General features: G+C 42.3%; 1 protein-coding gene across 2 annotated transcripts; it reads right to left on the bottom strand.

Moving 5' to 3' along the window:
• Window positions 1-3,351: 3,351 nt before the first annotated feature.
• On the bottom strand, window positions 3,352-16,825 carry LOC124471339 (zinc finger protein OZF-like). Of its 2 annotated transcripts, none has more exons than XM_047025821.1 (2): window positions 16,591-16,694; window positions 3,352-5,122 (listed from the first exon to the last, which is right to left on the bottom strand). In XM_047025821.1, exons 1-2 carry the CDS (start codon window positions 16,610-16,612, stop codon window positions 3,894-3,896), a joined length of 1,251 nt encoding a protein of 416 aa, XP_046881777.1. In that variant the 5' UTR covers window positions 16,613-16,694; the 3' UTR covers window positions 3,352-3,893. The 2 variants fall into 2 exon arrangements, with proteins under 2 accessions (XP_046881777.1, XP_046881776.1); XM_047025820.1 differs by having other exon boundaries at window positions 3,372-5,122; window positions 16,544-16,825.
• Between the last annotated feature and the right edge of the window lie 238 nt (window positions 16,826-17,063).

Genomic DNA, 17,063 nt, shown 5'->3' with positions numbered 1-17,063 from the left:
CAGAGAAGGGACTATGAGCGATTCCCGATGAGACAAACAAAGTGCACTACGCTAAGGAACGAAAAGGCCCTGTTGGAAAACCACTAACTAACCTAGTATTTCCTAACCTAACTGCACTAAACTCTAAGTTTCAAAAGGTGCAGGTGGAACCGCTCCTAAACTACTGTGCATAACATCGGTTATCTACGTGTTGAGGAGTATACCCATTGGTCTCTAACACTATCTCCCTTCTCCTCTTACACATCTGGACAAACAAACAGCCGCTCAGAACGACTTGCCCCTCTCCCTCATACGCCAACCAGAACACACTATATCTGTGACGACAGTCTAATTAGGCCCGATTACAGGGCTGCCAACTTTTCCAAAAACCTTGGCGTGAGATTTGGTAGCCCCCCCCGGGCGAACTTTTGCGAGCTTCACTCCCCCCAAAGGCGAGTTTACACGGCTGCATAGCCGCGGGGACATATTTTATCAGGGGGGTGCTGGCGGGGGCTTAATGTTGCGGGGCGGCAGGGAGGAACTGGGAGTAAAAATTGGCCCTAGACTTTGATCCAGACCGGCCCACCAGAACTGGCCCCCATATACACCACAACAGCTGCCCTGCTAATGCAAGCATAGTCTGTGTTCAATGTGATGCGAGTTAGGGAGCTCAATCCTTAAAGCGAAAGCCGAAAATTTTTGGGCCTTTATTTGAGCACAAAATAGTTGAGCTCCATGTAAAATAAACAGCCGTTTTTCAATTGGTAAAACCTTGTCTAGTGAAGATGATTTCTTTGTCTCTTAATTTTTCAGCCCCACCCAACGTTTCTTACCCTGGTTTTCCATAGTTATTCTTCTTCCGGTGCTCCCGATTGCCAGTCCGCTACTGCGGAGCTGTGCCACGGTGGTGGATTTTTAAGTCATATCATATTAAATTCTCGTGCTGTCAGGAGGTGCTGTAGCACCCTCAGCACCCCTAGTTCTCACGGCCATGCACGACTGTTTGCGTGTCAATGTTGCTTCACTCGGTTAACCTGCGCGTCGTCCGTTAATGTTTACAACGTTAGCTTGGCTACTTGTTTGGCGTTGCCTTTTCAGCGTGAGATATACAAGGTGTGGCGTGACAGCGTGAGAAATGGGTAAAAATGCGTGTCACACGGCGAAACCGTGAGAGTTGGCAGCTCTGCAATTAGACACAGCCGCTTCAGGTCTGGATCTCGACGTCGGGACGCACACTCCGACGTCATCATCAGCAGTCACAGGAACACCTACAGACAAGACACACAAACAAAACACACACACCTGTGACGACCTCGCCTCTACTGGTGGCTGGGGGAGCTACTGGTCTTTGTACTACGGATGTCCCGCAGGTGTGGCCAGCTCATTCGTGATTGGAAACACCTGGGTCCGCTACCATAAGAGCACCGCCCACGGATTTCATGGGAGTTTCAGGGAGAGAGAGAGAGGTCGCGTGGAAACCTTGCTCCTTAACGCTCGTCTCGCGAAATGCTCACCACCCGTTGCACCGTAGCCTGGTCTGGTAATACCACCGTAGTTGCTGAATAAAATCATTATGTTTGCGTGAATCCTTGCGTGACTCTGTTATTTGGCATGCCTGTGAGCCGGGCATTACACACCCTACAGGCAGGAGTGGGAGCCGTAACAAGTTAAACAAGTAACAATTAAACAACATGAATCTCTAAGTGCACGTGTACCTGTGGAAAAGCAAATAACAGTAAAATAAAATATTTCACAGCGAGTACAACAACTTAAATCGGTTACCGTTAACCAACAAGAGCAACAAGTCTCTAAGCAAGAGTAATTTTGATCCTTGAGGAAACTAACATTGGGTCCAGAAAACCACTCCTAAGTACTGTTGTACTCCCGGAACAAGTGCGTCTTGAGCCTTTTCTTGAAGGTGGGGAGACAGTCAGTGTCTCTGATGGAAGTGTTGATTCCACCACTGGGGGGCCAGACAGGAGAAGAGCAGTCTTGAGCGGTGGGACCACCAGGCGGTTGTCTGAAGAAGACCGTAGGTGGCAGGTGGGGGTGTAAGGCTGCAGGAGAGACTTGATGTAGTCGGATGCAGTACCGTTCACTGCTCGGAAGGTCAGTACCAGGGTCTTGAATCCGATACGGGCCATGATGGGTAGCCAGTGGAGGGAGATGAGGAGCGGGGTAACATGGGAGCGTCTGGGTAGATTGTAGACTAGGAGGGCCGCTGCGTTCTGAATCCTCTGAAGAGGGCGGGTTGCGCATGCTGGGAGACTGGCGAGCAGCGAGTTGCAGTTGTCCAACTTGGAGAGGACAAGTGCTTGGGCTAGTAGCTGGATGGAGTGCTCAGACAGGTATTTCCTGATCTTCCGGATATTGTAGAGGGTGAATCTACATGACCGGGAGACTGCAGCAATGTGGGCTGTGAGGGAGACCTCGTCATCCATGGTATCCCCAAGGTTCCTGGCAGAGGATGAAGGGGTCACCGTCGCAGATCCCAGGGTGATTGAGAGATCGTGGGAGATGGAGGGTTTGGCCGGGATGATGAGAAGTTCTGTTTTGGCGAGGTTCAGCTGGAGGTGGTGCTTGGTCATCCAGGCGCAGAGTCTGGATGACCTAGCTGAGATCCCCGGATCGGTTGGGGGAAACGACAGGTACAGCTGCGTGTCGTCAGCATAGCAGTGGTAGGAGAAGCCATGGGAGGTGATGATTGGTCCAAGTGAAGTGGTGTACAGAGAGAAGAGGAAGGGTCCAAGGACGGAGCCCTGTGGGACACCAGTGGAGAGCTGGCGTGGGCCTGACAGTTTGCCTCCCCAGGAGACCTGGTAGGATCTTCCCGACAGGTAGGATGAGATCCACTGGAGTGGAGTGCCAGTGATGCCTATCTCAGAAAGTATGGAGAGCAGGATCTGGTGGTTAACCGTATCAAACGCTGCAGAGAGTTCCAGCAGAATGATTTACAGTATTTGCATAAAATACAGGGGATATATTTGTGTTTCAATTCACAATATAAACAGCTGTTCACTTTGACTTTGATCATTTAGGTTTTGAACATGATGTTATCTGTTTTGCTGACAGTGTGAAAGCATTGGTAAATTGGGCAGTAAAAATAGATTGTTTTGGTCTTGGTTGAGCTTGTGTGTTAAAGAAGTTGTTAAAATTTGTGTTTACTTTAAGCATTTTGTGTCAAAGCAACAAAAAATGTGTTAATAGTACAGCCTACACAGACGGATGTTGTGCTAACTGTGTTAAGAGTTTAGGAAACTTGTTAAAGGTATTGAAAAAAACTGTCATAGCGATTGTAAAAAACTGTAATGACATGCAATGTGAGTAAATGTTTAAAAAATATCACGAAAAGGAAGAGAAGTTTAAGTCATAATATAGGTTAGGCCAATCTTTACACACAACTGCCCAATTTCTTTGTTTTTATGCAACTGTTTCAATGATGTGAGGCTGCCACATAGTGCAAGAGGAAGTAGGCTAAGGGAAATGAGAAGAGAAATCTGTTTTATTCTTCACTTCACTTTTCACATTCTACACACTCTTAGTATTTAGTAGTGTGAGCAGCACGAAATGCTTTAAAATCTATGCAATCTTCATACATAATAACTATGGATACTTATTTAAAATATACACAAATATCAGTTGTAATATGTAAGTACAAATTGACCGATCTGCAACCGACGCAAGCACACCTCACAATTTCTTCAGAAATTGTACTCTCTCTAGTTTACCCTCTCTAGTTTGTTTTACTGAACACAGACCGATCATGGTTACTGACGTGCATAGTCATCCATCAAAGGCCCATTCTGAGCTAGGAAAAACCCCTGGTTAGGCTTAGTAAAGCCAGGTAACTAAAAGATATCCCAGGTATTTTGTATTTGCTTCATATAGGCCTCAGCCTCCCAGCAAAAGATCTATTACATTGTTGTTACTGATGTGGTTTCTTTCCTGTGTGTCCTCGTGTGATTATACAGAGAACTACTTCGAGCAAAGAATTTGCTGCACTCCTTACATTGATAAGGTTTCTCTCCTGTGTGTGTCCTCATGTGCAGAACCAGATTGCTCCTCAGAGCAAACACTTTGTTACATTCCTGACATGGATATGGTTTGTCTCCTGTGTGTGTTCTTATGTGTATTAACAGAGAACTTCTATGAGCAAAGAGTTGGCTACACTCCTGACATTTATATGGTTTCTCTCCTGTGTGTGTTTTCATGTGTTCAACCAGAGTATATCTTCTAGCAAATAGTTTGTTACATTCCTGACATTGGAAAGGTTTCTCTCCTGTGTGTATCCTTGTGTGTTTTAACAGAGAATCACTTTTAACAAAGCATTTGCCACACTCCTGACATTGATATGGTTTTTCTCCTGTGTGTGTTCTCATGTGCTTAACCATGTTACAACTCTTACTAAACCGTTTGTTACATTGTTGACATTGATAAGATTTCTCTCCTGTGTGTGTCCTCATGTGTTCAACCAGAGTATATCTTCTAGCAAATAGTTTGTTACATTCCTGACATTGAAAGGGTTTCTCTCCTGTGTGTGTCATCATGTGTTTCAACAGAGAACCACTTTCAGCAAATCGTTTGTTACATTGTAGAAATTGATAAGATGTATTTACTGTGTGTTTCCTCATATGAAAAACCAAAGCACCTTTTCCACCAAAGGTTTTGTTACATTGTTGACACTGATGTACTGTTTTTCCTGTGTGATGTTTCTGTGGCATATGTTCTCTTGGCAGAGCCTCACTGTCTTGTGTTCTGTTCAGAAGAAGCAGCACTCCTTTATGTTCTTCCTCCAAACTCTGAACTGTAGGACAGTCTGGAGCTCCAACAGAGAGGGGGTGAGAGTCACTGCCTGGTTCTGGTGCTGCATAGTCTTGTCCATCAGGCTCGGCTTTGATTTGCTCCTCAATTGTGTTGGTGGGAAGAGAGTCTCCTTCTCTGTTCTCTACTTTAACAGTTTGGTCAAGATGTGAACATTCAGAAAAGTCCTCATTAACCCAGTCGTGTTTCACACTGGTAGAAGTGAACGTGGAGTGTGTAGTTTCAGACTGCAGTCCTTGGAGCTGCTCTTCCTCCTGATTGGTCCAGAGCTCCTGTTCCTCTTTAATCTGTGGGGGCTCCGGGAGAGAGAACTGCTGCACATCTGTGGGGTGGAAGAGGCAAGACAACAGTTAGATGTGGCTTGCTTTATGGTATGGCAACCTATATTGACAGCCGAAGAAACCCATTCAAAAACTAGAGGGTATCATTTCTGGGGAAATTGTGAGGTTTGCTTTGCAGAAGTTTTTTTTTTTCTTCTTAAATTGTACAAGTAATATTTTGGTAATTTCAATAAGTACCATATTTCTTCGATTAAACGCTGCCCTCAAATAAACGCCGCACCAAAAATGAACATTGTGTAATAAACGCCAGCCTTGATTAAACACCACAACAAAAAATCTGAAAACGGTTATTTAATCAGTGTAATTAAAACACAAAAGTAGAAGATGTAACCTTTTGTTCTGTATAAAATGATACTGTGTTTAGCTTTGTGTGTAAAGAGCCCACCCTCAAATAAAACTGTAGGCCAGGCTTAGGTAAACATACAAGACCCTCATCTTGGGGCTGAGGACTTACGTTGCCTGTCCACTGCAGCGACGCAAACCGCTTGCCTTCCCACAGTTCACCACGCTCGGGGGCGTATCAGACAGATTAATGTAGAATGTAGTTCTCTAAAGTCACTGTTGTAGTTGTCATGGCAAAATGTGCAGACTTGGGTTTACGTACTTGCAACATCGATCAAAATACAACTTGTATACAAAATACAAAACCTTTTAATAGACATACACGTTGACATGTGTAAAAACATTTTACTATATTACTCAAAGTCTCTGCTAATCTGTCGATAAGACTACTGTAGGGAGTCCCAGCCGGGCTTGCTAGCTAGTTACCACATACCGAAGTTACGTAGCTAATGTGACAAGACTGAATTTGAAAGTACAAAAAACCCACCAGGAGCACCGACAAGCTCAGCAACCCTGCGCCATGCATTATTATGCATTATTTTTGTTGATGCCTCTGTCCAAAAACATAAGACGTATCGTACAGGACTGGGTACGCAGCCACACAAATGATTAGTTTTTCCTAAATCTTGAAACTGAAAGCTAGAAATGTTTACCATGGTTGCTACGTTACGAGAAACAAGAAAACAATCAGATTGGCCATCACTAGCGAAAACCGCTCCTCATTTGTATAAATCTCAACCAGAGCATGTTTAAGGAGAGCCTGGCCACTCCCTATTATGCCCCATTGTACCAAATTGTGCGTGGTGCATTGTGGGTAGCGACGCAATCCAAGCGAATTGAGTTGAGACAGAGAATGTCTAATATGGGGAGAACTGCCACTTTCGGGAAACTTCCGGGTTCTGAACCGGTTGCAGTTCCACTCTAGTTCCATATGAGGGCACTAACAAGCGAGTGCAGAATGAATGGAGGTCTATGGAGCTATACCCCTCAAAATCCACTTTCCTCAGGATATAATTTTTTGTCTAGTAATTTGAATTCTGAATTCGAAAGGGGAGGCAAAAAAATACACACTGCTAGATGTTTGATTTTTTTTAAGTCACCTTTCTGTTCTAAAAAGTATTTTAAAATGTCAATGATGTCATACACATCATGACCATAGATACTGCTTTACGACTCATCCTATAAGAAATCGAAAGGACATAAGTACTTGTTCATTCAACTTTCGATCTATAATCCATGTTGAACATGCAAAAACTACAATCAAATCTGAGATTTCTCAACGACAATCAGGCGAAAGAGACAAATTTAGCCGTTTAGCTCCATAGACTCCCATTCAGCACTCGCTCGCGATCACCCCCAGTGGAACTCTGGTGTAACTGCAACCAAATTCGGTACAATGGGGCTTAATAGGGAGTGGACAGGCTCTCCTTAATTAGTAAGAGAGATTTAGTGAATTGTAGCTGCAGTGCGGCCATACACAAACAAAGAATAGAGAAGGAGGTCAAACACAAAGCCTAGTGTGCATTAAAGTTCGTTATTAAAGTTCCTAAAAAGTCACAATCTAGTCAGTTATAGACATTTATTTTTAAACTTTCAGGGGACGTTCGTTTATTATAAAGGTTCGGAAATGTATGCTTTTTTGTTTTTTTTATCCGATTCATCATCAAAAAAGAATCGACAGATTAATCGATTACTAAAATAATCGTTAGTTGCAGCCCTAGATGTACCATCACTGAAACAAAACATCTAAGCTGGATCCAGCCTATCCAAGCACCAGCTGCGTCTCTAGAAATGTTCCATACTAGCCTATTACAGCACATCTCTCGCCCTGTTGAGTGAAGAAGCCGTTGATAGACAGCAAAACTTTTTGATTGCGCATCCTTCATTTATAGCTACAATACCGTCTGATAATCAATTTGTGTACATACATCTTCAACTAAAATTTTTGTGTAAACAGTTTAGTTCTTTGTTATCGTTTTTTTTTTGTAGTTGGCTAGTTTAGAGTAATTTAGCACACTCCTATTCAGGTGGGCCACCCGAAGGACAGAATTAGAGGTAAATATGTTTTAATACAAACTTTACCTCTACTATCTATGTATTTGTATGTTTGTCCAACGTGAAATAGCCATATGGAAAATTAATGTATATTCATTTCTAGCCAAGCAAGCTCATTCATATGGAGTTAGATTAATTTCATAATTCAAACAAACAAACGCAACACGATTCAAACTAACTTAACACGATCCAAACAAACGTAACACGATTCATACAAACATAACACGATTCAAACAAACAAACGTAACACGATTCAAACAAACGTAACACGATTCAAAAATGTATTTCGTGATTCACAAATGTAACACGATTCACAAATAAATGACCCTGATACATTCGTTTGCAACCTGACAAACACAAGTTACAAATCCCTGCATTCGTTGGTGTGAATCCCTGCATTCGTTGGTGTGGATTTTTGGAACTTTCCTGACGCGCTTAGATTCACAAATGCATTTATTCTAAAAGATATCCTCTGCAGCCTATCAGATCGTCTCTTCCAATTTTAGCCAATCACATTAACGTGTCTATGTGGTCTTCAACAACCTGCCATAATGACGGACATCGTCTCCTTCAGATCACAAGCAATGTCGTCTGGTAGCATGTAGGTGAAATGTTGCTTGTTAATCTTATTAAACCGATGATCATACGTGATTGAATATTGTTGAGAATGGCAGGATTCAAGTTTAGTCATTTTCCGTGTTTCCTAGGCTAACGCAGAGCCCGTCTACCCATATTAGACATTCTCCGTTGATTGGCTAAATTGGAGACATCTGATAGGCTGCAGAGGATATATTTTAGAAAAAATGCATTTGTGAATCTAAGCGCGTCAGGAAAGTTCCAAAAATCCACACCAACGAATGCAGGTATTCACACCAACGAATGCAGGGATTCACACCAACGAATGCAGGGATTTGTAACTTGTGTTTGTCAGGTTGCAAACGACTGTAATAGGGTCATTTATTTGTGAATCACGTTACATTTGTGAATCACAAAATACATTTGTGAATCGTGTTACGTTTGTTTGAATCGTGTTATGTTTGTATGAATCGTGTTACGTTTGTTTGGATCGTGTTAAGTTTGTTTGAATCGTGTTGCGTTTGTTTGTTTGAATTATGAAACTAATCTAACTCCATACATTCATGTTGCAGGTGTTGATTCCGGACGAACTGGTGGAGGACGAGGAGGAGGAGGAGGGAGAGGATCAGGGTTTCAGGATTCAGGCTTTTAAAATGCATTTCAATAAAGTGTTTGTTTATACTGTAAATCATATTTTTTCTTCATAAGCACACACATAATAAGTTACAATACACAATACTTAGCAGCAGCCTGTTATACTTAAAGTAGATTTTTTAAATAAAGAAGTTAAATTACATTGTTGAGTTTAACACATTGTTTAGTTTTGCACTATAAGCTAAATTTTACTAGGTAGTATGCATTTTATACTTTGCATACAATACATTTCCATTATATGCATAAATGTGACTATAAATTAAGGTTGAGAAATTGATTCTGCATTTGGTATGCAAAAGTTATCAGGACGTCACAAGGGGAACGTCCCCATGACGTCGCAGACAAATGTCCCCTGAACGTCCCCTAAATGTTATGAGGACGTTACATGGACGTCCCCGGGACCTTCAGGGGACCCTACAAAAAGATGTCATGGGGACGTTCCCTTGCGACGTCCTGATAACATTCGGGGACGTCATTTTGTTAGCTGGGAACAGCCCGTCACTCGTGCACTGTGCTCGTAAATAATTTTTCAAGTTCGCACATACCTATTTTTAGCCGCTAATGCGAGTGAAATACTCGCACTGTAGAGCCCTGTAGGCCCAGTTTTGGTTTATTTGGTTTGTTATTGGTTGACATGCGGCATTGCTATGGCTTCCTTGTGGCCCAGATCTGGCAAACAGGAGCGGACCGCCCAAGTGCCATCATTCCATGCGGTATGTAGGCCGGATGAAAGTGTTGAATGTGAGCCGGATCTGGGCCAGTGTAATTTTGCCTTCAGTGCCCAATAAAATCAGATGTCCGCAGCAGTTTCACATCCCCACGCCTTTCAGACCAGGGGTTTCATTTATAAAACTGTGCGTAGGATTCTTACTAAAAGTGTACGTACAAAAAAAAAATCTGATTTATAAAACCGTGTGTACGCACACCTGTAAGCAATGTTCCCTTTATAATTCACAGACTACCCACATGTGCGTACGTGAATCTGCATTTTACCCCACCCTGAACATGCCCATTTTTAACCATAAATAACATGCAGTCCAGTGGCAAGAGAAAGCCATTTGCTAAAAAAAAATCGATTAAATCCATATGCAACATAAATAATAATTCAGACAGATAATGTACTTTTTTTCAGTTGCATTGTTCATGCATTTCATGTAGGCTGGCGAGTAAAATAAAAAAATTCTAGCCAATGGCAACTCAAGCTTCATTGTGTCCGGAAAGGGTTGCAAAATAATAACATCCGAAACATTATATTACGCTCCAAATACTGTATTCGCTCAAATTATTGCAAAATAATTTGCCTCGCGCACTCCAGTAACAATTTGGGTTCATGCTAAAGTTCTTCACAAACTAGATTTCCTGAACTATACGTATCGTGGATTAAGCAAGGGGAGTATAGTGAATTGTGTTGACAGTTCTTGTATGTATCGAGGTCGGAAGAAAGAAAGTGATAAATGAGGGGCCTGTGCCCCAGTAGAGCTTCATGTTTTGCGATGGTCGTTACATTGCATGAATATGATCCATAACTTCAAACAACACAGCAGAAAAAAAATGATTATTTTATGCATTCACCATATTGTGTTTGGCAATAGAGGGTTTTCACCGACGCGTCATCAGACCGGAAGTCGCCATCTTGGAGGCACTCCGCATCACAACAAAGCACTGGCACTGAAGTATACCCTAAACGTCATCAAGGAAAATTGTGAATTATTGCCGTGTTTCAGGTTGTACAAATAGGACAGATCGTGAAAAACATTTGGTATAATATCGACTTCCAAAAGTTCTTAAAAACCAGGAAAAGGAATGCCAGAGATTGTCAGAGGAAAGGAGGCGCTTGTGGTTGGCAAAGCTCAAACAACATCTACGAGGGAAAAATCTGGACAACATACAGATTTGTTCCGCACATTTCTTGTCAGGTATTGTGAAATGTTTATTTCAGCGGCTCAAAGCACATTTTCTATTGTAATGATAATATTTTTAATAGTAAATAGTAAAAACAATTACTGCTTTTATTGTTTTTACTGTGCGCTTATTTTACTGTAAAGCTGATATTGACATAATATAATTCATATCAAACTACTGCACGTGTATGGGTTCGGCGAGAAAACCAGGTAGTTAACAATATCGGGATATCCAAACTGAAGGCAGAATCACCGGGTCGTCACGGATCCAAGTAGAGGGAGCTAACTGGTAGGGATCTGCACCGCCAATAAATCCTAATTTCTCAAAATATCGACCCTTTTCTTGTGGTCCAAGTCCTTCCCTATGTGCCTTTGGATCTTGGACGCGTTTTATGACCATTTTGGTCGTTTAGACATTGCTACAGTTGTACCAGAGTATAGAATATACGTTCTTTGAGTGTACTCTGTTCAGTTTACATAGAGTGCCTCCAATATGGCCGCGCATCCGGGTTACCACCCACAACGTGACGTCGGTGAAAACCCTCTATTCTACTTTCACAGTTTTACCTTATGCCAGGGGTGGGGAACGTCCGGCCCTCCATGGAACAGCTGGAACCATATTTGGGGTGTGCTTGCCTTCGGCGAGCACAAACCATTGTTATGTCACATACAGTGCCCTCCAAAAGTATTGGAACAGTGAGGCCAATTCCTTTATTTTTGCTGTAGACTGAAAACATTTGGGCTTGACATCAAACGATGAATGTGAAACCAGAGATCAACGTTTCAGCTTTTATTTCCAGGTATTTACATCAGGATCTGATGCACAAATTAGAAAATATCACCTTTTTGTTCGAACCCACCCATTTGTCACGTGAGCAAAAGTATTGGAACATGTGACTGACAGGTGTGTTTTGTTGCCCAGGTGTGTCCTATTACTTACATTATTCAATCAATAAATACCACTGAATGTCTACACTCAGGTTCAGATTGGGTGAGATAGGTTTTGTCTAGGCAGACTGTATTCAGAGGTGAAAACAACATGAAAACCAGAGCGCTGTCTTTGGGTGAAAAACAAGCAATTGTGAGTCTTAGAGAAGATGGAAAATCAATCAGAGCCATTGCAGAAACATTGGCCATAGCCAGTACAACCATTTGGAATGTCCTGAAGAAGAAGAAAACTACTGGTGTACTAAGTAACAGACGTCGAACAGGTAGACCAAGGAAAACATCAGCAGTTGATGACAGAAACATTGTGAGAGCTGTAAAGAAAGACCCTAAAACAACTGTTAGTGAGATCAGCAACAACCTCCAGATGGCAGGAGTGAAGGTATCACTATCTACTGTTCGCAGAAGACTTCATGAACAAAAGTACAAGGGCTACACCAGAAGATGCAAACCACTCATTAGCAAGAAGAATAGGAAGGCCAGGCTGGAATTTGCCAAAAAGTACAGAGATGAACCTCAAAAATTCTGGGACAAAGTTTTATGGACTGATGAGACAAAGATTAACTTTTACCAAAGTGATGGAAAGGCTAAAGTTTGGAGAAAGAAAGGAACTGCTCATGATCCCAAACACACAAGCTCATCTGTGAAACACGGTGGAGGTAATGTCATGGCTTGGGCTTGCATGGCTTCTTCTGGGACGGGCTCATTAATCTTCATTGAGGATGTAACACATGATGGCAGCAGCAAAATGAACTCGGAAGTCTACAGAAACATTTTGTCTGCCAATTTAAGGAAAGATGCAACCAAACTGATTGGCAGAGCCTTCATCATGCAGCAAGATAACGACCCAAAACACACTGCCAAAACAACAAAGGAGTTCATCAGGGGCAAGAAATGGAAGGTATTAGACTGGCCAAGTCAATCTCCAGACTTAAACCCTATAGAGCATGCATTTTACCTGCTTAAGAGGAGACTGAAGGGAGGAACCCCACAAAACAAACAACAACTGAAAGAGGCTGCAGTGAAAGCCTGGGAAAGCATCAAAAAGGAAGAATGCAAAAGTTTGGTGACGTCAATGGGTCACAGACTTGCTGCAGTTATTGAAAGCAAAGGATTTGCAACTAAATATTAAGTCTTATTCACTTAAATATGTTTTAAGTATATCTGTTCCAATACTTTTGATCACATGACAAATGGGTGGATTCAAACAAAATGTGATATTTTCTTAGTTGTGCATCAGATCCTGATGTAAATACCTGGAAATAAAAGCTGAAACGTTGATCTCTGGTCTCACGTTCATTATTTGATGTCAAGCCCAAATGTTTTCAGTCTACAGCAAAAATAAAGGAATTCGCCTCACTGTTCCAATACTTTTGGAGGGCACTGTATATATTATTATTTTTATAAATTCTTTTTGCCCCCCTATAACTTTGTTGATATTTGGACTACATCGACAACCTATGTGTCAAACGTTTCGTCTTGGTAGCGATTGAGCTGCTTGTATTGGGATTTACGTTCCGTTGCACGATTTAAGTAGAAAATTACGTTTTTGTGGCGAAAAGTGAAGCTAACGGTGGCTTACTTGCTAGCCTGTCACTGACGCCACTAACGTCACCAACGTCACGAAAACTCGCGTGACTATCTCTAGCAGAACATTAGTTTAGCAGCTCGTTAACTTCTGGGAGATGGCTAGGCTAACTGCTTTACTGCAAGGCAGTTGCAGAAACGCCACAAGCAAAGAGGCCTTGGTGATAACTATTTTCTCATTTTACTTCGTGATATGACACACAATTGTAATGTGTATTGTACAATACAAGCTAATATCATTAAGGAAGTACATCTACTTTCGGAAACAGTAGTCTACTATTTCACTGAAGCATTAGCATCATGACATTAGCCTCTGTTGCCCGGGGAACACATACTACAGCGGTCAATGATGCATCTGTTTTTAATCGTTAAAATAAACATTCCTCACAAATACATTTTCGTTGTAGGATTTATTATGACATTAGATTACAAGTAAACGATTAGTGGGTGAAATCATCATTACCTGTGGTTTCAAACCAGTGTAGCTCACTGCATTGCTGTAGCCTAGTTTAGTAGCTAACAAAAACATCTCCACAGCTGTTACAGTACTAGGAAGTCAAACGGCGGCACATGTTTGGCACTACTGTACCCTTACTTAAATAAAAAGTATTTCAATAGGTGAAACTATCTGACTAGTGACTACTAACCTGAACTCCATTGCCACAGCCTAAACTTTGTCAATCTGTTCGTGAAAATAAATCATTTCATCCTAGACCGTACAACGGAAGTAATGTTAAATCGAATTCAACCAACGCAATCGCTACCAAGACAGTCTAGTAGTAGTAGTAGCCTACAATTTACCGGGCCAGCTTCTCCACACAGCAGGGCTATATCGCATTTTGCCTTGTTACTGACAATGATCGCTACCACTGACATTTTTATGAATGCGAGCTAACAGTGTCAGGTAGGCTTCTTCGCTATAAATGATGATGTCGCTATAAATAATGATGTAAACCGAGACCACTAAGCCCTTAAAGAAAGTGTTAGGTCAAAGAAACAAAAGAAAGGTTTGAGGTTACTCTGAAAATTATTAATAAAATAGGCTAATGTAATAATAAAACTGCTAAATCCTTCTCTAACTAGGCTCCTCTATCTTGCATAATGAAACAAAACGTTTTTTAAGTAATCAATAAGCCTGTGCTTGCCCTCATTACTCAAATGATGCCGATCAGGGTGGTAAAATTACAAAACAGGACACGAGTGTCTCAGAAATAATATAGAGCTATTTGTCTTCTAGGCCAACCAATGAGAATATTGTGAATAAAAACAACACAGACACAGGCGGCAAATAAACAGGCAGATGTTAGCCTTGCATTGTTTGAAAAGCGGGAAGCCAGCTAGAGGCAGATGTTGGATCATATCACACCATGGAAAACCAAAGTCGTCCCCACGTCTGGATTGTTGGCAGCTCGTTGGTATACTGGCTTGCGCAACACGCGGAGGAGGTCGGACTGTACGCCGACCTTGCACTGGAGTGCCATTTTCAATGGGTAGGGGTGAGGGGCATGAGGTGGGCAGACCTTGTGCCTAAGCTCCGTGAGAAGCGTTGCATGCTTCCCAGCCCAGACATAATGGTGCTCCACGTCGGGGGAAACGACCTCAGCCAAGTGACTGGGCTAGACCTGTCGAGGCGGATGAAGCGAGACCTGGGGGCCATCATGGAGATGTTCCCAAACACTCTGCTGGTGTTTTCGGATATCCTGGAACGCTGTGTCTGGAGCACCAGCGCTTCTGGTATTGACAGGGCAAGACATCGAGTCAACGCAGCGGTGTCTAGCTTCCTGGCCGACCGTGGGATGGGGAGCATTCAACACCCCCAAATACGACTGGGTTTCGTGTGGTTGTACCGACCCGACAGTGTCCACCTTGATCACGTTGGAAACAATGTGTTCTTGGGAAACATCCAAGACGGTCTCCGACGACTCCTGTGCTAGCCACAGCACACACAACAACAACTCTTTTAAGAGCCACCCAAAATGTAATTTTTTTTTACAATTAGACCGTTCAAAGTGCCATTGTAATTTTACAACCATGGGGTCTTACAGGGTTAAATGGTACCATCTTTACATATTTGAAGTGTGTCATAAAAAGCGGCGTCACGTAGGCTACATTGTGAGCTAAGCTTACGGTGTCCTACTCTATATAGCGAGTAACTCCACATTCATACGTCTCTGAGCTTGCTTTAAAATAACAGAAAACATTATATATTGACGTTGATACATTAAGATGCTTTTATCAATCAATATGGCCTACCACTTGAGAAACACTGTCCTACACATAATTAGACAAATGCAATATTAGACGTCCCATTGCCTACAACCTCATGACCAGGTGCAACAGGTGCCTCGAGAGGATTAAGGAGTTGAAGAAGCAGATGCTGTGTGTTCCTCTTGTTGGGCAACCAACATTGTTGGGCAACCAACAAGTTGTTTATATCTGATTACAATTTACTAAGTTATCTACTGAGCGCTACATCTTCATGAGCTACATTTGGACTCCTTTTCTTCCAACCAACTAGTATCACCTCTCCTCCATCTGAGTGATACATGTAATTCTTACAAAATTATTACAAAATTATTATCAAGGGAACACAATGGTCAGAACTGCAGTCATACACTTGAATGTAAATGCTTTTTTAAATATGTAAACACCAGGAGACTATGGGCAGCCGCAAGCACACCCTCACAATTTCCCCAGAAATTGTATGCTCTCTAGTATCAGGTGATTTATTCGTTGGCAGCAGCACTATTTTAATATGTGGAATTGGACCGTGGAGGCGCGCAGCGTTCTGTACCAATGAACCAGAAAAAAATGCTCGCGCGCTCGCATTGAGTGTGGAATTCCTTTCTAGCAAATCAAACCCAGAATACGTTGTTGGTTTGGCCTAAGCCCCGAATGATTACAACGTGTGGCTCCGCGCCTGATTAACACTCGGAACAATAAGCAGTATACAAAATGGTAGCAGTATAAAAAATAATACGATCCCTTTCCGTAATGATACCCCCCCAGAAATGTTCACTGCACCCCCAGTCAAAGCAGGCTGCATCCGTGCCAACTACCATCACAAACCTCACCGAAGAGAAGCAGTTCCAGCCATCACATTAGGGGAGAGTTAATTAATTGTTTGACCAAATATAGCAGACACATTTTTAAGTTGATAATTCTGTACGGCCACCGAATGATTTTATAAATATCCAAATGGCCCTTAGCAAAGGATCCCCACTCCTGCCTTACGCTAAGGTGTACATCCTAATTTTCTGACCGTGCTACATCAAATAAGATATAGGCCTACTGAATATAAACACAGCAGATTATAATAAACTCTCGTTACTAATATCGAACCTGTTCGGTGAAGTTTGATTTCAGGATGAGTAATAATGTCCAACAACCGTTGCAGTCGTGCGCTCTCATCCTTAGAACGAGAAATCTCCTCTTCGAACTCGGAAAACGATTTTTCAGCGGCTGCAAATATCTCCAAAGCTGCCGTTGTTAATTGCTGAGTGATAAAATCCCTGAACACATCTAGTTTAGACATTCTGGTGCTGAAAAACCTGCAAAGTTTATGAAACTGTAACTCGAGGTAGTTTCATTTCTCTTTGAGGCGCGTTCTTTCTAGCCGGATGTAAACAAATCAAGCGGTTCCGGTGATAACAGAGAGGCAAATATAGAGATTCCTCAGCGCCCCCTTGGCTGTTTCCCTCCCTCAAACGTCAGGAGGTCCACAAAGTTCTCCGCTTCATGCTGTGAACCTACAGAACAGATCCTGGCGCCATCTGCTGTGGTGGAGTTAGATCATTCGTGGCTTAACTGCATATACCGTAAACCAGGGGTCGGCAAGTAACTTTGGCAATAACTGCGGTCC

The sequence above is a fragment of the Hypomesus transpacificus genome, chromosome 9 (genome assembly GCF_021917145.1).
Source record: "Hypomesus transpacificus isolate Combined female chromosome 9, fHypTra1, whole genome shotgun sequence".
NCBI classification, from domain to species: Eukaryota; Metazoa; Chordata; class Actinopteri; order Osmeriformes; family Osmeridae; genus Hypomesus; species Hypomesus transpacificus.
This window is presented reverse-complemented; position numbering and strand designations above follow the sequence as displayed.